The 24229-nt window shown below is 38.7% G+C and overlaps 1 protein-coding gene across 4 annotated transcripts in view; it reads left to right on the forward strand.

Annotated features, from left to right (window-relative positions):
- Window positions 1-24229, forward strand: part of LOC127409884 (tetratricopeptide repeat protein 13-like) — a 120864-nt gene that overhangs the window by 46976 nt on the left and 49659 nt on the right. For all 4 annotated transcript variants that reach the window (XR_007892050.1, XM_051644826.1, XM_051644827.1 and 1 more), the window contains exons 12-17: window positions 2222-2378; window positions 2557-2687; window positions 12907-13039; window positions 13156-13248; window positions 14430-14513; window positions 14975-15059. Coding sequence is in view for 3 of the 4 variants with exons in the window: in XM_051644826.1 (XP_051500786.1) it covers window positions 2222-2378; window positions 2557-2687; window positions 12907-13039; window positions 13156-13248; window positions 14430-14513; window positions 14975-15059 (683 nt within the window). In the remaining variant the exon portion in view is untranslated. The remainder of the gene's footprint in view (window positions 1-2221; window positions 2379-2556; window positions 2688-12906; window positions 13040-13155; window positions 13249-14429; window positions 14514-14974; window positions 15060-24229) is intronic.

The following is a 24229-nucleotide window of genomic DNA, read 5'->3' on the forward strand; positions in this document are numbered from 1 at the left end:
GATTTTTGGTGCCAGACGGGCTGGTTTGAGTATTTCTGTAACTGCTGATCTCCTGGGATTTTCTCTAGAAAATTCTCTGGGAAATTCTCTAGAGTTTATTCAGAATGTTGCCAAAAACAAAAAACATCCAGTGAGCGGCAGTTCTGCGGATGGAAATGCCTTGTTGATAAGAGAGGTCAATGGAGAATGGCCAGACTGGTTCAAGCTGACAGAAAGGCTACGGTAAATCAGATGAACAGTCTGTACAATTGTAGTAAGCAGAATAGCATCTCAGAATGCACAACACGTCGAACCTTGAGGCGGATGGGTAATAAAAGCAGAAAAACATGTCAGGTTCGACTTCTGTCAGCCAAGAACAGAAAGCTGAGGATGCAGTGGGCACAGGCTCACCAAAACTGGACAGCTGAAGAGTGGAAAAATTGTAGCCTGGTCTGATGAATCTCAATTTCTGAGGCACACAGATTGTAGGGTCAGAATTTGGCACCAACAGCATGAATCCATGTACCTAACCTGCCTTATGTCAGCAGTCCAGGCTGGTGGCAGTGGTTTAATGGTGTGGGGAATGTTTTCTTGGCACAATTAGGGCCCGTTAATACCAATCAATTATGGCTTAAATGCCACAGCCTATTTGAGTATTGTTGCTGAACATGTGCATCCCTTCATGGCCACAAATTACCCATCTTCTAATGGCTTCTTCCATGCATTCCTTGCATGATAATGCACAATGTCACAAAGCAAAAGTCATCTCAAATTGTTTTCATGAACATGAAAATGAGTTGCCTATGATGGCCAAGAATAAGTTGCATATGAGATTCCTTTTCAGTCATCGGATCTGAATCTAACGGAACACATTTGGGATGTGGTAGAACGGGAGATTCACAGCATGAATGTGCAGCTGAAAAATCTGCAGTAATTGTGTGATGCAGTCATGTCAACATGGACCAGAATTCCAAAGGAATGTTTCCAACATTTTGTGGAATCCATGCCACGAAGAATTGACGCTGTTTTGAAAGCAAAGGGAGGCCCTACCCATTATTAGTAAAGTGTTCCCTAATAAAGTGGTCAGTGAGTGTATATGAAAATATATGTAGCGTAATTATTTTAAAAAATATGCTGAACACACCTAAACATTGTACATGGATAGACAATCAAATTAATTTGTGCCTGGACGTAGATCAGTGCATGTGAATATTCAATTAGTAAATTCTGTAATCGATGCATTGAACATTTAATTTAAATTCTGCAGTAAATGCATTGAATATTACATTTTTTAATTCCGCAATTGATGAATTTAATATTACTAGTGCTGTCAGTCGATTAAATGTTTTAATCGAGATTAATCAGATCATTTGTTTGTAGTTAATCGCGATTAATCGCAGATTTTTAAAGTGCTGAAATTTGACACTATATATACTACTTTTCTTGTCGAAATTCATTTATTTCCATATTAGGAAACAAAACCAAAAAATATTTAGCAATATAATGCTTTCCCTCATCCCCTCATAGGATGCATGTTTATTGCAATGGGCATTAAATTCCTTAAACTCTCATCCTCCTCAATATTAATCTGCCAGTAGGCTGTGGCTATCCGCTTTGTTACAGCAATCGTAAAGCCGTGTTCATGATTCATGTCAGAGCATCAACGCCAGTGTCGAGCGCCACTTTGAGCTCATGAAAAGCTCTTGCAAACAAAAACGTCTTATTCTGCTTTTTGGTGATATTTAAGATTTGGTGTGCTTCTGTGGTAATTAAAATGCAGCTTACATAGACTGAAAAATACTTGATTTCTATCACAAGTCCCATATGGGCTTGTTTTGTACATCAAATAGCACTAAGAGCTCCTTTCTCCATCATTTTATCACTAACAGGGAAGCGCTATTAGAGATACTTTTCCTGTGTTTAATTACTGAGTTAACTTCAGCTCTATCATAGAAAAGAGTGTAACAGTCAACTAGCATGTTAGAATAGAATGTCTATGGGGCTGCCACGTTCTGCTGTTTTATGCTAAGCTTGTAGGCTCCTATTGGTAGAAGAATAAAAGTTATTATAAAGTGTTACTGTATCTTTAAAGTCCCTTTTTCTAAAAACATAAAGACTTAATCAATTAATGGTAGAATTTTTTATACATTTGAAAAAATATAATGTAAGCTAATCATGCAGCATTATAACCAACGAAATGTTTGGAGATTAAATATGCCTCTCTCCATATCATGTGTGATAGAGTACTCCCGTTATTTGCACTCTCATCTGGATGTACCGGTGGCTGAATATAATGTTGATCAAGATTTACCAGGAAACTTTAAGAACCACTGGGCCAAAAACCTTCCCTTCCTCATCGAAGACTATGAAGAGCAGCCCGGACTTCAGCCTCATATTAAGTGAGTTTACAAGCGAAATTAAGTGTTTGTGTATCCTGTCTACCTAGACAGCATTCTTGGCCATCATAGGCATGTTACAACATTTCAGTTGCATCCATATGTGTGAATTGATGTCAGTATATTTTGGCATGTTTCAACTTTCTTTTATTCTCTCTTTGTCTTTCTATGTCATTTTTAGAGACGTTCTACCTCAGAACTTTGAGAGCTACTCTGCAGATGTTCAGAAGCTCATCTGTACTGCAGATCACCTTGGCACGCTGATGCAGTACGACACATTAGGCTTCTTACCAAACCTCAGAATACACAGAGGTCAGAACTCTTTAAAATAACAAAATTATATTCATTATGATTCTTCTGTCACATTTATTGTAGTTTGATTCTGATTATCTGCATAAGATCTGATCCACATTCAACCATTGCATGTCGCAGAGCAACACACAGACATAATTTATTTCAAGTAACATTTAGAGTGGGTAAATCTGTAATGGGACATAAGTTTGAGAATAAAATGGTGTATACATGTGTGTTTGAGATCTCATTTACTTGCAACCAAGCATCTCTTAACTTTGAACATTTTTGAAAAAAATATATTTTGGCTTCAAGTTGAAAAAATGAATTCTGATGCATTTGGCTTTAAAGCTCCTCTCATGGTTTATTTTCTCTGGTAGAGTTTTCTCTGGTGGAGTCATCACTGTTGTCACCTTACACAGAATTTACGTCTCTTTGGATTACTTAGGATGCTGATTCTGTGAGTACAGTATTCCCCGTTTGGATTTCATCTGGTCTTCCCCCGGGTCACTGAGTCTGGTCAAAACAGCGTTATTTATGCAAACTCTGTTAACGAAAAAGCTCTACGTATATCAGACATTATCAAAGAAAAAAAACCCTGGAAGACTTGTGTTTAACTAAAACCTGGCACAAACAAAATAATGGTCTTCTTTTCATTCAAATTACTCTACAGGGTATGGGTTGTTTGATCTCCTGCATCACTCTGGTAGAGGCATGGGTATTACTGTGATATATAAACCTGTTAAACAACATAAGCCCTGTGTCTGTAAAATTGTTTTCTTCTTTTGAATGTTTGTTCTAAGGCTGTGTTGACACTGTCACAAATAATCAGATTTTTTACTCACATCTGACACAGATTGGATATTTTTGCACATGTGTAAACAGAAAAATCAGCGCATTATCTGAGCCACATCCAAATGTGGTTTTGAATCAGATACATATCCGATATCTGGACATCTGGCATACATCTAAAAACGTATATGCGATTCCCCTAGGCTTTTCTTAACGGTGTGTCCTTATGAAGCAGACGTTCCTGTAGCCGCTCACACAAAAACTCAAAACTTCTCTTGTTGAGGCGGGAATTTTGTACCCACTCCCTGTCATCAAACGTGTGGACTTGGTCCTAACACTCCTGAATATTAGCCCTGTTCGGACGAGATTAATTTTATATGGGGACATGGGGTAATCTAATGTCTCAATAATTTTAATCCCATGTGAATCAGTCATGTCAGTAATTTTCCCAGACATTTTCCGGACTGCACATTCCTGCACTGGTATAAATTATGGCATGTTTACCTACTATAAAACTGCCTGTAAAAATAACACCTGGTAATATTAATCCAGTGTGAAATGACATGTAAATAAAAAGCCTGTAAATCTACACTTTCCAGCACTTGAGCCCTTTAAATATTAAATATTTACCCATGCAAAAGAAAAACGAGCAGTTCTCTTTCATCGTCTCATGTTCGAGATCCATCTATGGAATGGACACCCGTACCTGACCACTGCAGAAGCATCCAATTGCACCAAGTCTGGCTTGACAGACAGGAGCACATGTCCAATGCCACTGTAAGGCCATGTCCTTCCCAGAGTGCATAAAGGAGCTGTTCGCGATACTTTTCCTCAACTGACATTCGCTTCTCGTGACCTTTATGCAAAAAGTTTCTTGGTTTGAGCAAGAGCATCCTGGCTCTGGGGAAGATGACAGCGTTGTTCTGGAGTTCTCGGAGGATGACGTGGCCATCCCGCCCGGCCCAAGAAAACAGCTCCTGCCCGTCCTCCCTGGGTGCGCAAAGCACAAGAAGCACTACTGGAGAGACCCGCTTGACCTTAAGCATGGTCTTGCCAGCTTGGAGGTGAAGAATATGGCCTCACTCGGTATGGGTGACCCCCCACCATCGGTCAATAGCCAGACATTTTAACCCCTCGCAGGGAGGTTTGCTTGCCCCCCCACCCCCCCACCCCCCCCCAAGCCCACCCTCCATAACAAGATGGACCGCTTCTCTGCCTCCATTTTATCAGGGCTCATACCAAGCATCAGCTGTTGCCGTTCGAGCTCTGAACATTTTCTCTCTTCTTTCAGCCTACTAGGAAGATGGAAGATATGGGCAAGCACTTGGAGAAGGACTCCCCTTCACCCACATTGTGGAAGGAAATTGTCACGTTCAATGACCTTGTTCTGTGTAATTGCCCTTTTGACTGTCCAAGCCACCGGCCGTGCTATGGCACTATCTGTTGAGGGTGAACGTGCACTGGCTGTATCTCTCCAGTCTGCCTGACAGCGAGAAGAGGCGGATTGCAGAAGTACTAGTGGAAGCGGGACAGGTTCTTTTTTTGTTCGGCTGTCACCCTCATGCAGCAGCACTGCAACAACAAAAAGGAGGACGAGGCTTTTAAATTGTGCCTTCCCAGGAAATCCGTGCCTCACCAGGCATTCACTGTACAGCCTGCTCAAACCCCGAATACAGGGCATTTTTACCACAATGCTGCACAACCTAAACCCCACAACAAGCAGCCTAGTCAGTAGCCTAACACCCCAAAAAGTTGTATATATTTTTCGAAAAGATTCAACTCAAATTGCTGCCCGAGTCCACCATGACAGTTGATGATTAAAAGAAGAAAATCTGCTCTAGCGCCCTTTGTGGAAATGCTGAGAATGCAGCTCAAACTTGCGTTGTGTTATGAATTGAGTGCTGACACGTTTCACATCGCAACGCCGCTTGAAATCGAACTTGGGTGGCAAGGTGCATCTGCATTCATGTATTTGCGTAGAGTATGTTTGGGCCTTAAGACATTCTCTGCCCCATTTTCAGGGCATCATGTGCTAGTGCACTGCGACAATACCACAGCTGTAACACACATCAATAGCCAAGGAGGGATGCATTCCCCCAGCTTCACTACCTTACCCACAAGCTTTTGGTATGGAGCAGGCAGCACTTCCTGTCATTCCACGCAAACCACGTCCCAGGTATTTTGAACGTGGGCACGGATCTCCTGTAGAGGGGGAACTGTAGTTCTTCTCGCTAAAGGACAAGTACGCTTCTATCAGTGCAGATGCACTAGCTCACCATCGGCCCAATGTGCTGCTCTGTGCCTTTCCCCCACTCCAACCTGATTTTTCCCACTCTAGCCAGAGTGAGAGAGCAAAGCCTGATACTGATTCTCATAGCTCCCAGATGGCCTAAAGCACCATGGCTGGCAGATATATTTCCTCTCCTTTACGCTCAGCCCCTTCTGTTGTGCACATACCTCTTGTCTCAGGCGAATGGAGAGATATACCATACTCACCCAGACAGGATGGCACTATAGGCTTGACCCGTGAAAGGTCTAACCTTAACACATTGGGGCTTCCCCCCTAGGTGGTTGCCACGATACAGAATGCAAGGGCTTTGTCCACAAGGTAATAATATGAGTGTAAGTGGTAGGTCGTTGAGAAATAATGCAACACACACCATTGGGTGTCATATCAGTGTTCAGTTGCTGATATACTATGCTTTCTACAGGACCTTTTAGAAAAGGAAAATCCTTTTCTACCATTAAGGTTTATTTGGCGGCCATTGCTGCATGCCACATTGGCTTCAATGATGCAGCAGTGGAGCAGCACCCTCTCATTCGTAGATACATGAAGGGTGTTCACTGTGACTTGCCAATTACTAGAAAGTTTGTTCTTGCTTGGGACCTCTCAATGGATCTGGAACCCTTATCACAGTAGCTTATCGAGCCCTTGGAGAATATTTATTGCATACACTCTTTGTTCATCCCTCGTGTGCAAAGTTTTCGCCGGGCACGGAGAAGGCTTCCTAAGTGAGGTGAAATATATGTAATTTGGTTCGTTAAGTGAAGCTTAACATTGTCTTTGTGATTGTTTTTGAGTAGCCATAGTATGCAATAAACTGGCATGTCTTAAGGTCAATATTAGGTCAAAAATGGCAAAAAAGAAACAGCTTTCTCTAGAAACTCATCAGTAGGAATAAAGGCTATACAATGCTTGAAACTGACAAAAAAGCTGCAGATTTCATTCAAAGGTGTTCACTACTGTCCTCAAAGGCAAAGGACAACTGGCTCTAACAAGGACAGAAAGAGATGCGGAAAGCCAGATGTACAACTAAACAAGAGGATAAGTGCATCAGAGGCTCTAGTTTGAGAAATAGACGCCTCACATGTTCTCAGCTGACAGCTTCATTGAATTCTACCCGCTCAACACCAGTTTAATGTACAACAGTAAAGAGAAGACTCAGGTATGCAGGCCTTATGGGAAGAATTGCAAAGAAAAAGCCACTTTTGAAATGGAAAAACAAAAAGAAAAGGTTAGAGTGGGCAAAGAAACACAGACATTGGACAACAGATAATTGGAAAAGAGTGTTGTGGATCTTAACCCCACTGAGCTTTTGTGGGATCAGCTAGACTGTAAGGTACGTGAGAAGTGCCCGACAAGACAGCCACATCTATGGCAAGTTCTACATGAAGCGTGGGGTGAAATGTCACCTGAGTATCTGGACAAACTGAGAGCTAGAATGCCAAGGACCTGCAAAGCTTTCATTGCTGCACGTGGAGGATTTTTTGATGAGAACTCTTTGAAGTAGTTTAAGAAGTTCTGAAATTTTTTTTTTCAAATTGCAATAATGATTTTTCACGTTATTAATGTCCTGTCTATACATTGTGATCAGTTGAATGCCACTTTGGTGAATAAAAGTACCAATTTCTTTCCATAAGAGCAAAATCTGTACATTATTCTAAACTTTTTGCCGCCAGTGTATATGCATAGGCTATCAGGAAGAGTGACCAGCTCTTTGTTTCATGAGCTTCCCCCAACATGGGTAAAACCATTTCTAAACAACAACTTTCCTATTGGCTCGTGGAAGCAATATCTTTGGCATATAGCTCTAAGGGGTTACAGCCTCCCTCTGGCCTTAGGGCCCATTCCACTAGAGGCATGGCTGCATCCAGGGCCTTGTTTCAAGGCATCTCACTGCAGCACATTTGTTCAGCTGCATGTTGGGCTTCTGCCCACACTTTTGTCAGGTACTACCAACTTGATGTTACCAGGACCCCAGTAGCTCATGTGGTTCTGGGTGTGGGCTTTGCATAATGGGCTCACCCATAGCCCTTGCCCCTTTACTTTGTGTACATGGTACCTAACAGGTTATGCATAAAGCATGACCCCTCATCCCCGCTTTGCTGTGTTATTGGGTTGTTAGGCCTGCTTATGATATATAGGATGTGTCAGGCACCGCCTCTATTAGGAGATCATCCTTCTGGCTGACAGTGTCTCACTGTGAGTGTTTAGGGCAATCAGGGAGTTGTCCATATCTCTCATAGGTGGATCTCGAACATGAGATGATGAAAGAGAATGATAGGTTAGCTATTCTGTAGCACCAGATCTCTGAAACATCGAGTGGAGAGATCCACCAAGCTTGCCTCGCTTGCTGCACGAGAAGCGAATATGTTCACTGAGGAAAAGTAAAGTGCACAGGTCCTTTATGCATTCAGGTAAGTGCAATTGGATGCTTCTGCTAAGGTCAGGTACAGATGTCCCGCCCATAGGTGGATCTCTCCACTCGACGTTTAAGAGAACTGGGGTTACAGAATAGGTAACCTATCGTTCTCTTTCATCATCTCGTGTGATTTGAGCAGAGTGAGTGCGGGAAATTGTGTTGAGCCCCGCATTTCAGAATATAACAATACATAATGAGAAGGGATTGTCCATATTTTTAATTCAAGAGTGTAATACAAGATTACAGGTTTGTTAATTTTGGAGGGTTTAAAAGCAGAAATTTGAAGCTTATAATTTTAGAAAAGCACTTGCATTAATTCAGCAATTACATTAAAATGTTAAAAGTTTTTTATTATTTGAGCTGTAAAGTTGTTTAAATCGTTTTTACGGTCATTGTAGGGTTTTATGGTTACCGGCATTATGTTGTCATGGCAATGAAGTTGTAAAATTGGATATAACTTTAAACAGAAAAAGTTAGTAAGTGAATTTTCACACTTATATAATGGTAACAAGCATATTGTTTACGTCTTGTGACTATACTTCTGAAACTGAGTATTTTAACGTTTACGGATTGGCACCATTCACTTCCATTGTAAATGCCTCAGTGTAAAGCAGATTTTTGCTTTTAAAGGAGGGACAAGTCTAAATAAATGTTTGTGTTCATCAACATTATGCCACAAATGCTGTTGATTGAGCTTAACTTGTATTGAACCCAGAATATTCCTTTAAACAATTTTCATCCTGTCTACTGTACCTTTTTTTTCCCAAAGAAATTATAGAACGTGTAGTTGCTTAATTGCATGGCCATCTTACTGCTAATAACCTCTTTGATCCCCTTCAATTTGGCTTCCAAAAGCTTTACAGGACAGAAACTGCTTTGGTTAAAGTCACTAATGATTTGTCAATAGCTTCAAATTCTGTCTCTCTTTCCATCCTATTCATCCTTCTTGATCTCAGTCCCACCTTCAAAAACGTCACCTGTAAACTGTATTTGGTGTTTCAGAGACTGCTTTAAAATGGTTTATGTCTTATTTCTCTGATCATAGCCAGTTTGTTTCTTTGGGTGGATACATGTCTGAGATTGGTTCAGTGCACTCTGGTGTCCCTCAGGGTTCAGTATTTGTACCCTTTTTAGTATTCATATTTTTCCTCTTGGTCAGATCACTAGGTCTAAATTACTATTACGCAGGCAACACAAGGATCTATATTTATTCTAAACTTGGTAATAACCTGGTTGCTTCTTTCCTTTAATTTTTTGTCTTAACAGCAATAAAATTGAAGTTTTTCCATTGGCTCCCCTCAACAGATTTGTAAAGCTGTCCCTCTAACTCTATCTGTGGATGACTCTTTGTTGGTGTATTTATTGTGGGAGGATGTGTATGTATTGCAACCTAGTCTCATAGAGTAAACGTTATTTTAGCAAATTGAGTTTTACGTGCCGCGATCTACGTTTCACCGCAGCTTCCTGGTGAAAGTAACACTAGAGGCGCAACAACTATGCATTTTATTCACTTAGACAAAAATCACGATTATCACAATCTCTGATTATGACTTTATAAACACTTATTTTTCGCTCTTTCACACACTGCTATGTTATATTGAAACACTTTTACTCTAATGCATCATTTGAAAAACTATACATTTTAGGTAGGATTGTCAATCAATTACAATTTTTAATTGAATTAACTACATGATACTGTATGCCGATGAATTTATTGAATTAATCGCATATATAAATATTTGCTGAGAAAACCCCTCAAATAACAATTATTCAATTTCTAATGATTAAAATATTATAGTTATATTTAAATGATTAATAAAATATAAATAATATAAAAAAGGATAATACAAATAATTAAAATGCCTTACATTATTGTAGCACACGAGTAAAGCATTAAAAATGACAGTAACACTTTACAATAAGGTTCCATTTGTTAACATTAGTTAAAGGTGCTATATGTAAGATTGACAACAAGTGTTTGAAATGGGTACTGCAGTCCAAATTCAAAATATTGGAGAGTTGTCTGCCCCGCCCCAGACTCAAAGCTCATGTGGGTTGCCAGAACGTTGACATGCAAATTTGCCAATTCAGCATCCGTTTTAAAGGTCGGGTGGAATCTGTTATCTCTGATCCAGTTCTTTTGCTGGCTTCCATGGCTGCAGCACACAGTGTTGTTTGCCTGCAAACTTCAAACTCAAATCTGGCAACCCGGCAGTGTCGAAATACTGTTGGTGAGTGGGCTGTGGGCGGGATCACACAGGCCAAAACATAAACAGAAATTCCGTCCTGGAATGGAAACTTCAAAGTAGAATATACTGCCTGTAGCATTGTTATCGGAGAAGCCAGTATTTCAACTTAGCATGTTTCCTAATTCTCTAATGACATATTATGGTCATTTTATGATTTAGTACAGTAAAAATATTACATATAGCACCTTTAACAACATTAGTTAACACGAAGTATCAATAGCCCCTTTCACACATGCAACCTGGTAAATTACATGAAAATCGTTGAGTTGCCTTTAATACTAAAAATACCAAATGTGCTGTACACATACCATCAATAAGGAAATGTATAGGTAATGATACAATTTTACATTAAGGAAAATTGCCAGAGCAAAATTTACCAGTATTGTCAAAAGGGTTGTGTTCACTCATGACCTCTATTCTGGAAATTGTTGGTAACTTTCTGGAAAAAGGCTGTATATGGGAACTCGACTAACGGACAATACTTTTACAGCATTTATTAGTTTAGTTAATTTTAATTTCAACATATACTTCAAAAGTTAAAATCTAAAGATGTTTTTTTTTAATATATATTAGTTAATGCAATTTGAACCAACAATGAACAACTGTATTTTTATTAACTAACAATAACAAAGATGAATAGAGACTGAAAAAAATATATTGTTAATTGTTTGTTCATGATACCTAATACATTAACTAACGTTAATGAATTGAACCTTATTGTAAAGTGTTACCAAAAAAAAAAAAAAAAAATGTAGTTTTGGAATCCAATATATTTATTTCCATATTATTGATCATAAGACTATCATTGTCCTGCAGTTCACAGCAAACTATTTTACAATTGAATTAGTCTCGGTTCTGTTGCTTCAAAAACATACCGTTTTTAGGTTGCAGTGTCAAGTTAAATTTAGTTTGAAACTTATAAAAACACATCTTGAGATTGCACTCCATCAAGCTGTGTTTAAACACAAGAACATGTTCTTATATTGTGCTGTTGGTAAGTGTGGTTTGTTCCCTGTATAAGCTGCATGCTGCCTATACAGCTGAATTTCCGCTTACTGCCCCCTGGAGAAAAAAGGTGGTACTCCAAGCTTTAATTACAGTCCGGGGACATGATTAATTGTGTTAATTTTTAATTAAACTGAATGAACGTGTTAAATCGAGAGTACTAATTTTAATGCTTCTATGACAGACACACCTACATTTATATACTCATTCAAGTGTGATTAACTTCCGCAGTAGCTCACCTAATTGAGTGTTGGACTTTGGACTTAGAGGACCATCATGCACGAAAGCTGACACGTGAGACGAAAGTGTCATAGAAGCGACATGAAATGACGTGGTTGCTTCAGAAAATGTGTTTTTTATCTCAATGGGTCAACTATGGGTTATGTTTTGTGTTGGTTTAGGACATCTGTTTTGTGCACCTCTCATTTATCTTTTAGGGCACTATTGGTTAGGTTTAGGCGAAAGTTTTAGGTTAGGGAAGTGCGTTATACTCATTAAAACCTCCATCTTAAATTCACCTTAAGAACCTCTTCTATTGCAACATCCTTTCACTACCTTTCGGTGCCCCCCGCTGGACATTTCACTGGGAAACTGCAGCCAAACATGTAATACAGCACGTAATTTTGGTTTGCAAAAATGTTGCCATGGTCACATAAATTTCATGATTATATTATATTATATTATATTTGGTGCAAGTTTAACATTTGACCCTCAGGTTGAGAATACTGTTAAAACATCCTTTTTTAAATAGAAATACTGCAAGCCCTGTGTGCCCTATGGGATCCTTTTCTTTGGCTGAAAAGCTAATAAACACTTTTGTCTTTTCTCCCTTGGTCTTTGCTGGGGTCTCTTAATCCACTCTGAATAAACTTATAGATAAATAAACAATATTTGCAAAATTTGGCAGCTGGAATCTTTAATCGGGGATAGGGCTTTCTTCCTTTATGCTCCATAATTGTGGAGCTCGCTTCCTAGAGATATTAGAGATTTACTACTTCAGGAAGGTTTTACTTGATTGCTTAATTTTTGTATTTTGTTTTTATTATTAATCTTTTGCTATGCATGTTTACTGTATATTGCATGGATTTGATTATTTTCTTTATCCTTCTTAACCCAGCTTGAAAGTTTTTATCTAGATGGACTGAAAAAAAAATATGTTTGCACCCTGGTTCACTAAAATTGTGTAAAAATGATCAGAATTTAACTAAGGAACTTGATTGTCTGAGGGTCAGGTCATGTCCACACTAATACATTTTAGTTTGAAAATGATTTGATTTTGCCACATTTACGCCTCTCATCCACACAATTATCCTCCACCAATTACAGAGAAAAAAAAAAGCTCTCTAATTCTGCATACTTTGGAAAACAGTGACATTAGGATATGGAAAACTACTTTTTAAACAAAAAAGCATTGGTGTGGATGTGACCTGTAACTGCATGTTTATGTAGTCGAGGTCTCTGATTAAGTTGCTTTGATGTGTATTTGTATAGCGATGGGTTTGGCCACCATAGAGGTGATGCAGGCCATGCAGCGCACCTGGAGTAACTCAAAGGTTCGAGTCAACGGAAAGACCAGACAGCTGCTGTGGAGAGACATGTTTGACATCGCAGTGAAATGGAGAAGGTCAGACTCCAGCATATGTGCCTGAGAGCTCATCTTACAGGCTCTCCTCAGACTATTACCAAGCGTTTCACAGGCTTGCTGATTGATTGTGTGTGTGTGTGTGTGTGAGAAATCAGGATTGCAGATCCAGACCAACCTGTGTTGTGGTTGGATCAGATGCCTGCCAGGAGTCTTAGCAGAGGATTTAACAACCACATAAACCTCATCAGGTGCTGTATTTGCTCTCAGCACATCACTTCCTCTCCATACTGGATGTACAGCTGTCAGTCCTAAGTCTTAATAGCTTTGTTTGGCTGTTAGTGGTGCAACAACAGCCAACGACTTCACACGATAACAGTAATGCAGAAACAAATGCCTTTAAACAATTGAGCCTTCACTAACCCCTGCCTTAAAAATTTTACTGACCAATCCTGCCTTAACAACTGTTACTACAATATCATATATCAAAAGTTCTCTTCTAATGTTAGTCTATTGGAGTCCTGTGAGTTTGGATAGTTTTAACAATTTCACAGAAATGTTTTCAAAATATACGGTAAAATGCCATTGCCAGGGTACTTACTATAGTGACACAAAGGAACCCAGAGAAGATGCATGTGGCATTTTTCCCCATTTTGCAAGCTTTTAAATAAATGTTGAGAAGTGCATGGTGTGGATTCAACTATGTATCACCTATCATTCACAGCTGATCATGTATAACATCGGTAAGGACACCTACATTTGCTCCAAGTGATTTAATGCTAATAACCCTGTGCTAATTCATTTACCTTTTGATTCAGGTCAAAGTAGAGGTGATAGCAACAAAAGAGTTTACAGTACCATAGTGAGTGTGTTGTAGGCACGTTAGGAGCAGTTCTGCTCTTACATTGATGTTAATCAGATGTTCTCGCTTTTTTCTTTTCATTTGACTGCTGTAAGCATTTGCCTTGAATATGATTCACTGCCTGCACAGTTTTAATCACGTTACTGCAGAATTTAACAATTTCTTTTAAGAAAACGCCAGATAAAAGATGCTTTGCACTCTTCCTTCTATTACATTTTTCTTACTTCAAGGGCAACTCCATGTGAAAATTGTGAGCAAACTTCATGTGATCAAATGGTAACCAAGGAGGCAGAACTTGGAGAATGAAAAAATGTGCAATTAAAAAGAATCATTCCAGGGATTCAAATTTCAAATTGTACTTTTTACCTTGATGCTATGTTAATCCATTGTACATTGTACAGTGTGTTCTTCTATGACTCTTTGAAACCTTGTCAATATTATATATATTTATGACAATATTATATTGAATATTTAGCACAATGCGCAGTTGAGACCATGTTTGTGGGGTTTAATGAGCTCTAGTGCTGTTGATATATAGTGTTTGTAATTGTTGTTGCTGTTTTTTCACAGAGGGCAGATCATCAATATCAGATATTTGGAATATTTTAGTAGCATTCTAAGCTTTGTAAAGGACAGAATACTGGTTTATCATGGGTGAGTCTCATATTACCAACATAAGCTTCACACATTCATGCATTCATTCACACACCTGGTTAATTCATTTATACTCTTTATTCATTCAAATGCACACCTTGTTCATTCATTCACATACCTCGGTCATTCATACATCTCGTTGGGTCATCCATTGATTCACACACTTCATTTGTTCATTCATACACCTCATTCATTTTCTCATACACCTAATTTATGAATTCATTTACACACCTTGTTCGGTCATTCATTCATTCATGCACATCATTCAAATACCATTTTCATTCATTTACACACCTTGCTCAGTCATTCACGCACTTCATTCACATGAATCAACGAATGAAATATTAACACACTTTGTTCAATCATATATACACCTTATTCAGATACCTTGTTCATTCATTCATACACCTTATTTGGTGATTTTGTTTCATTCATTCATTGATGTCTCCTCTCTCCATCAGGGCGTATAACCCGCGAGGTCTTCAGGAAGTGAAGCAGGCTCTGGAGAGTGTGAATAAAGTGGAAGATCTACTGCCTATCATGAAGGTAACATGACCGTTAAGTCTGATTCACTCCAGCAGTGACATTATTGCTTGATGTTGCTTGTCTTTGTACTGAATGTTGCTAGTGGGCGTTCCTACTGCTTTTGCTCTAATGTTATTGGTGGACTGCATGTCTGGCCATATTTTTGGAAATCTGATCACCAGATGAGACATGTTAACGATAAAATTAATATATCATTCTAATTTGGCAAGGAATCAGTTCTCTTGCAAGTAAAAAATTAACACTGCAGAGGAGACTGTTTTACATAAACAGCAACAATGCTCAATGCATCATGTCATTAACAAGATGAATGATCTATCATATCAAACTGCAGACAATTTCTGACATATCATTCTAATTTGATAAGGGATCTGTTTTTTTTTGCCACTAAATATGAAGATTTCGGAGGGAAAGTGCTCTGTGTTTTCATGTGCTGTTTGTGTTAATTTGAGAATGGAATCAATAAAAATTGTTAATGAAAAAAAAACTCTGCCCATTACAGTGGCCGCCATCTTGGATTAGGATGTTTACAGTTTAAACCTTTCACATCCTTTAAACTTGGTCTGATTTTCCCAAACAATGGCTTAAAATAATCTCCAAACCGAGCTGCACAGATATGACAATTCTTGAAAAGGTACAGCATCGTGAAGTTAACGAGGTTGACGTGAAAAATTTTTCATCTTTGTTGAAAAGTTACATAAATATGAAGTTGATCATGGTAACTGATGTGTTTGGCTGTGCTTACTGCCAGCATGGTATGACACTCTGGTGGCTGTCAACCATGAGGCAGCATGGTTCAGTGGATTGTGCACAGAGCTATAATATGGAAAGGTACAGGTTCGAACCCTGCTTGGGATGACTTGTTAACCAGTGTGCATTTGCAAAAACACCATAGCCACTCTGAGTATCCTACAGGTCCTGTAGGCCATAAAGGCCATTCAGGGGCTTGGCCCCATAATTGCTGCTTGCAACTATATTTAGGGGCCAAGCACCGAAGGTACGTAGCACTGGAGGTGCTAAAGCCCTATTGTTTTTGGAATGTTTTTTCACTATTATTATTATTAGGGCCCAAGCACTGAAAGTGCGGAAGCCCTATTGTTCTTCTAAGGATTATTATTAGGGCCCAAGCACTGAAAGTGTGAGGCCCTATTGTTCTTCTAAGGATTAGTATTATTAGGGCCCAAGCACTGAAAGTGTGAGGCCCTATTGTTCTTCTAAGGATTATTATTATTAGGGCCCAAGCACTGAAAGTGCGAAAGCCCTATTGTTCTTCTAAGGATTATTAGGGCCCGAGCACTGAAAGTACGGAAGCCCTATTGTTGTTCTAAGGATTATTAGGGCCCAAGCACTGAAAGTGCAGAGACCCTATTGTTCTTCTAAGGATGATTATTATTATTTAGGGCCCAAGCACTGAAATTATCAATATAAATATACAGCTATAATTATAGGATTGGATTGAAGTCATTAAATCTAGCAAATGACAGTGTAAACCCTGAACATTCATTAGGAAAATTGAAAAAGAGTTGTTGGTGTTATGTGGTGAAATATTATAAAGTTCAAACTGTGGCATTGTGTTGATACATACTTGGATGTTGTTTTTGCAATAAATTGCTTTTATCAGCAAAATCTTTGCATATTAGAATGATTTCTGAAGGATCATGTGACACTGAAGACCGGAGTAATGATGCTGAAAATTCTGCTTTACATCATAGGAATAAATTGCATTTTAAAATATATTTTATATATATATATATATATATATATACACTATATTGCCAAAAGTATTTGCTCATCTGCCTTTAGACGCATATGAACTTAAGTGACATCCCATTCTTAATCCAGAGGGTTTAATATGACGTCGGCCCACCCTTTGCAGCTATAACAGCTTCAACTCTTCTGGGAAGGCTTTCCACAAGGTTTAGGAGCATGTTTATGGGAATTTTTGACCATTCTTCCAGAAGCACATTTGTGAGGTCAGACACTGATGTTGGACGAGAAGGCCTGGCTCGCAGTCTTCGCTCTAATTCATCCCAAAGGTGCTCTATCGGGTTGAGGTCAGGACTCTGTGCAGGCCAGTCAAGTTCTTCCACACCAAACTCGCTCATCCATGTCTTAATGGACCTTGCTTTGTGCACTGGTGCGCAGTCATGTTGGAACAGGAAGGGGCCATCCCCAAACTGTTCCCACAAAGTTGGGAGCATGGAATGGTCTAAAATCTCTTGGTATGCTGAAGCATTCAGAGTTCCTTTCACTGGAACTAAGGGGCCAAGCCCAGCTCCTGAAAAACAACCCCACACCATAATCCCCCCGCCACCAAACTTCACAGTTGGCACAATGCAGTCAGACAAGTACCGTTCTCCTGGCAACCGCCAAACCCAGACTCGTTCATCAGATTGCCAGATGGAGAAGCGTGATTTGTCACTCCAAAGAACGCGTCTCCACTGCTCTAGAGTCCAGTGGCGGCGTGCTTTACACCACTACATCCGACGCTTTGCCTTGCACTTGGTGATGTATGGCTTGGATGCAGCTGCTCGGCCATGGAAACCCATTCCATGAAGCTCTGTATGCACTGTTCTTGAGCTAATCTGAAGGCCACATGAACTTTGGAGGTCTGTAGCGATTGACTCTGCAGAAAGTTGGCGACCTCTGCGCACTATGCGCCTCAGCATCCGCTGACCCCACTCTGTCATTTTACGTGGCCTACCACGTATTTGATTTGCTGTCATTCCCAATTGCTTCCACTTTGTTATAATACCACTGACAGTTGACTGTGGAATATTTAGTAGCGAGGAAATTTCACGACTGGACTTGTTGCACAGGTGGCATCCTATCACAGTACCACGCTGGAATTCACTGAGCTCCTGAGAGTGGCCCATTCTTTCACAAATGTTTGTAGAAGCAGTCTGCATGCCTAGGTGCTTCATTTTATACACCTGTGGCCATGGAAGTGATTGGAACACCTGAATTCAATTATTTGGATGGGTGAGCGAATACTTTTGGCAATATAGTGTATATATATATATATATATATATATATATATATATATATATATATATATATATATATATATATATATATTAAACTTGCCTCGGGGGCATTTACCATTTGCATTGATCGCCTCAGCACATTACCGTATGAATAGCGCCCTCTGCGCGTGGGTGTGATCACATTAGGGATAATTATCTGAGCCAGGTGAAATTGTACATTGCTTTGTTTCATATAGATTACATTGCAGGAGAATATTTGTTTTAAATTTGAATTGTTTTATTTAAAAGTAGACATTTTAAGCTTTCTTTAGACATATGTTTCATGTTTATGTGATAAGAATTCGAGTTTCAGTTCATTTTTGTGACGTTTCAGAAAGATGCTCACTGAGACAGAGTCGGCTGAAAGCGCACCATTTATTTTCTTTATTTTACAAAAGCACAAGATTTTGTTGTTATTGTGAGTGTACACAAATAAAAGTAGACCCTTTATAGTCTCTAATGATGTCTTACACTTATCTGTATGCCCAAAAATGATGGAGTATTTTAAGTTGTTTCCGCTGTTATGAGGAAAAAATCCAGCAGGACGCGCCGGCGGTTAAGGGCCATGACTGTTACAGTACCACAGACACCATTTACAAGCCCATCAGTGGCATCAATACGTCAATTAACATGACTCGCACACCTTTACATAATAGCAACTTTTCCGGTAAACAGGAATTGAATACTTAGGAAAAGTGTCCCTTTTTAAGATGCATTTGTTCAGTTTGTTGATTTTTCTCAAAATTCTGAGCCTCTACATAAATGTGGTCTGGGCAATATGCAATTATCTGTTTGATGTTATGCTCTTCCACTTGCGTATTTGTTGGGAAAATGTGTAAAGCGGAAGAGGTTTGCCCAGTTTCCCTACTTTTGAGCATATTTAAGTCATTAAGTGATAGTGGGGAACACTTGCTGCGTGTACGCAATCTGTTCAGTATTTCAGCAAAAGCTGAGTCTTTTTGTTTAAAAATAATTGTTAATTCTGACAGTGCAAACGTGCTGTTCCAAAAATCCAATAGAGCATTTTGAAAAATTCAGTGGTTTTCCTCTCACAGGTGGCATCTCCCACAGCATTTATACTAACTTTACCAAATGGAGAGTAGTCACCTGTCTGCTTTATTTGTCTAAGCCTACAATGGACATAGGCTAGTAGGCTGTGGTTTACCATAGAAATTTAATCTATAATCAGTATATGCAAGTCACTAAATACCACACGCATTGTATTTACTTTTTCTTCTCCTAAAGGTGTGTAAGGCAATTTTACATCTGTCCTGATTGAAAATGTACTATGGATGGTCTTGGCACCCAAGTTGAAAGCAGCAATTCCAGTAGGTGCTGTCAATAGAACAGAAACTTTGTCTTGTGCAGTTGCAATTTGGGACAGTAATCTGGTTGCTTAATAATGAATAGCTCTGATTAAATGTGACTTTCCTGTTCCTGCACCTCCAGTAACAAATACATGGAAAGGCTCTGGCTTTTTACCTCTAACTTTCTCTAAGCACCACTATCTTACTTGATAGAAAATATCTTCAGAGACCTAAGTATATTGAGAGCATCTGATCTACACAAGACATTCAAACTAGATTCAAATCGATTGCTTCTTTCATTGACTCCTGCTCAGGACACATCTCACACCATACATCTTCAAGGCCGCATGCATCAACTAAAACATTGTTGACTTAAGAAAGAATTTCATTTTCGTTTTCAAATAAATGCCTATTTCCATCCACTATACTTTTGACATCTTGAACAATGCCATCATTAACACATTGCCCATTACGATAAAAAAGTTAATACGTTGGAAAATTAGGTGGTTTTAAGTCAGCGTCGCTACGGTGAGGGAATAATAATTGCAAAATGCTCTGATAATGTTTTTCCAGATTGGAATCAACAGAAAATCGTGCATATCTAATTACAGCTGGCTTTGAGTTAGTCCGCTGTGTAACAAAACCCAAGTTGTTTTTCAGTTGAACTTTTTTTTTTTTTTACATTTCTCTGTTCTACCAACAACATGATATTCAGATACAAACGTAGCTATACACATGTTAGCAAAAGGATCAGTATCTGGCCTACCTTTGTGCCAATCTACATGACTAGTCATCCACATATCTTGTTCACTGAGACCATGTGATTGTGCTTTTGGCTGAAGCATATTCAGTGGCAAGCTAAGCCGAACACAGTTATCTCCTGTGGGGATAAACTCAATTTTTCGCAAAGCCTCCTTTAAATGCATGTTTGTTAATCTATATATTGCACTGATGTCATGGTTGTGTAAATACACACTGCCTAATTTTTGTAATGACTTTTTTGCCTCAACATTACCGTGCTTTGTGGCCTCACGAAATTTATGACATACAATCAACTACTGTAATTATTTTTGCTGTAGAGTAAATATAGTGTATTTTAAGATACATTATGCAATTAACTTCCATAATTAATTTTGCTGTGAAGAAAACATACTGTATTTTAATATACAGTATGCAATTAAATATCATAATTTATTTTACAGTAACAATATACTGTAAATCATTATACAGTATGAGGCAAATTAACGTTGTAAGTTTTACATTAATTTTACTGTAGTTTGAAATACAGAACCCTAGCATAATAATGGACCCCTCGTTAGTATTATTATTCTGGCTGGGAGTCTATGGCAGCCCTATGAACCGTACATAGGAAAATTATTAAATTTGGCATACAGATATGAATAGCCCCTATGGCTCAAAATAATCTCCAGACCGAGCCATACAAAACTGACCAGAAATCATTTTAATTTGTTAAAGCTCCTCCAAAGTTATCTCAGAATCAAGATAATTTTTTTGCTCAGTCGTCAGTTTAGGGAGTTCTAATGGTTCCACAAATTTCCTAATATCTTCATCAGTAGACGAAGACGTGGAACTATAAAGATCAAGATAAAATTCTTTAAAAGCATTATTAATATCAATGGCCGAGGTAAATATTTCACCACCAGCAGATTTCACTGAGGGAACGGTAGAAAAAGACTCTCTCTGCTTTATGTATCTAGCCAAAAGCTTCCCTGCTTAGTCCCCCAACTCAAAGTATGACTGTCTTGCCCTGAATAACCAAAACTCTACCTTCCGTGACAAAATAGCTTTATTTCTATATTTCAATCGGGTCAATTCTTTGAGGCCATCAGATGACATTTGGCGTTTCAGCTCTGCCTCTGCACTTTTAAAATTCCCTTCCCTCCCTGCACATTCAAACAGTCCATGTACGCCTACGAGAGCCCCTGTGACGGATCGTTCAAGTCCGGTGCTTCTATACAAATTTTGTGAGTCAGAATTACACAGCAAAAAATAATCTATAAAACAAACTCCAGCCAATAAGCGGAATTAACAAAAAAAACAATTTTCCGATTCGTCCACGTAACTGTCCCGAAGGTGTGTTCCACAAAACAAGCTCCAGCCGCTAGCGGAACCAGCACAAAAAAATAAAATACAATCATTTCACTCCAATGTCCTGCAAGAGATATTCCACAAAACAAACTCCAGGCCACAGGAGGCATAAGCACCAAAAACATGCAGATTCAACCACAAACTGTCCCGATGAAATGATAATACACAAAACAAACTCCAGCCGCTAGGCGGAACCAGCACAAAAAGAAACGAAAAAGGTGCACAGCTTCCTCGGACAGTCAAGTATATGTTCAGTGAGTCAGGCCCACTAGACAGCTACATGAAAATCACCAAATGGTTTACTCACCCCATTGTCTCTTTGAAGGACATCGCTTGCTGTGGGCATGTGAATGTTTTACGGCCATCCTTAGTATCTGTTCTCAATTTGGCCGGACCTTCCGTTGATGTAAGAGATTCTTGCATTCCTTGAATCGATCACGTTTCACTCTTGTTGAATTCGCAAAGTCTGGGAAAAAGAAAATGCTGTGGTTCTTCCAAGAAAGCTTTCCTTTACTCCTCGCCTTGCGTAACACAAGATATTTATCGGATGATCTCAGAAATTTAGCTTTCGGCTTGTTGTTCAGGGTCTTCAGCTTGAGCACATAGGTGTCTTTTAATATCTCCAGAGCCAGAGGATTTTGAATTCTTTGACATATTGTCTTCCTAGAACAGTTAAGAATCAGGGTGTATTGAATCTCACCGGTTTATGACACAAATAGTAATAAAACTAGGCTGTGTGACAGTAAGACAGATAAAATGTTTGTGGTGTCTGCTGGTGTGTTCTCTTGTTTTCTTGATCTTGTTGTCCCTCTTTCTTTCCTTCAGTAGACTCTGCTTGTTAACACCAGGTGTCATCACTAATGATCAACCATCACTCAGAGAGTGTACCTACTTTATTTGATTAATTGTTTGGCCAAATCAACATTGAACACTTCAAAATGTAAATTCAACACTGCTCGGGTGGGGTATAAACGTTGTGATGCTGTTGTGCTGGAGCTTTTTGCAATGTGCTTAGGGAATGGATTTAGGGCTTGGCCTCGATCATTACTGCTTGCAGCTATATTTATTATTATTATTTAAGACTAGCTACATTGACCTAACCATAGCTGTTTCCCTCAACTTTTTTTATGCACATTTTGGGATATTGCAATAAACTGCTGAATGGAAACAGCAAGATGCGAATGAAATCTCCAAAATGCACATAAAAAATGTATACGCTTGCTTGAGCGTGCTTTTTTGATTGACAATGAGAACGTGCATGTTGAAGAGAGGGAAAATGCTCATGATCACACAAACAGCTCCACACAACGTCTGATTGTCACGACTCATGTTACATCATGTATACTCAGATTTGTATTTGCATGTTTATTTGTTGTTTAATTCGTTTTTATACCCATTTGCAATATCTGTCCTCTCCGTGCTCACTCCGTGTGTCCTTCATAGATGAGTCCTTCTGAGGCTGTAGGCTAGACTCCTCAGCATTCAGTGCTAGAATGAGGCGGATGACAAACCATATGCTTAGAACCATGTGATATTTTACTTTGTTTAGAAAATGTATATACTTCAGAAAATGAGAAATATGTCCTTAATTTCTAAATTATTTAAGCAAAATGTTTTATTCACAAAGTTAGTCACTCAAAAAAGCCTTTATACATTTTGCAACACTGATGTTAGGATTTATATTGAAACCCTTTCAAATATAAGCTTAAAACTATAAAACTTTTAAAAGAAATATTTAAAGCTTTTCAAATCCATGTAATTCCCCTTTTATTTATTTTTTGTGCTTTGTGTCTTATAATGTGTTGTATTGTCTAAACTACTTGCCCTTTTTTATTTTTCTACATATTGTCATTGCTGCAAATGCAAAGAAAAACTTGAAGAGAGAAAAAAGTATGTGTGCATGGCTGCGTCATAATGGTTTCTGCCTCCGCGATCATGTGACTTGTTTTCTGACCTTTTTTTTTTTTTTTTTCATAATTTGGGACATGTGCAAGGGATTGTGGGTCAGATTGAAGACCATGCAGGATGCACTTGATGCATCCTCCAAAATATGGCAAACGAAGGCTGCAAAACAAGACTGCCTTCCAAGGGTCCTCACAATTGAGATGGCCTTCGATGGTGCTTTATGACGTGGCAGCCAAGATATCCAGCCTAACGAAGCTGCAGCCTTCCAATTGAGAAGCACCCTTTGTGTTATTCCTTGCGTGCTGCAAAAAAAAAAATGTTATCTAAAAATTTAGATCGGTGGCTGATCGATCGGTGCACCCCTAATGCTCTGTTGTGCAGAACTTTATTTGACAAAAATAAGACCAGTGTTGTGTTTTAGATTATGCTGTGAGGATCTTTACTGAAGCACTTCATTTGATACAAAATGCAATGGTATGTTGAAAAGTAATTGTTCTATTTTCATTTGATTAAAGTTTTATGAATTCTTTTGATTAGACATAATTTTGATAATGAAATTGAATTACACTATAAAACATGGAACGGAAAACACAGAATTTGGGTGCAAAAATAAAACTGATTCACAGGGTCCTACTTAAAAAAAACTTGTGCATGTTTACTTAATTGAGGAACACTTAAAGGAAACATGCAATTGTTTTAATTTATTATTTACATTGATTTATAACTTGTAAATAGGCTAAAGGAGTGTGTCCAATAGCAAATTACCTATTTTTTCGTGGTATCGAAATTGTCATCGGGAATCGTTAAATTTTACTGGTATTAATA

The sequence above is a fragment of the Myxocyprinus asiaticus genome, chromosome 19 (assembly GCF_019703515.2).
Source record: "Myxocyprinus asiaticus isolate MX2 ecotype Aquarium Trade chromosome 19, UBuf_Myxa_2, whole genome shotgun sequence".
NCBI lineage: Eukaryota > Metazoa > Chordata > Actinopteri > Cypriniformes > Catostomidae > Myxocyprinus > Myxocyprinus asiaticus.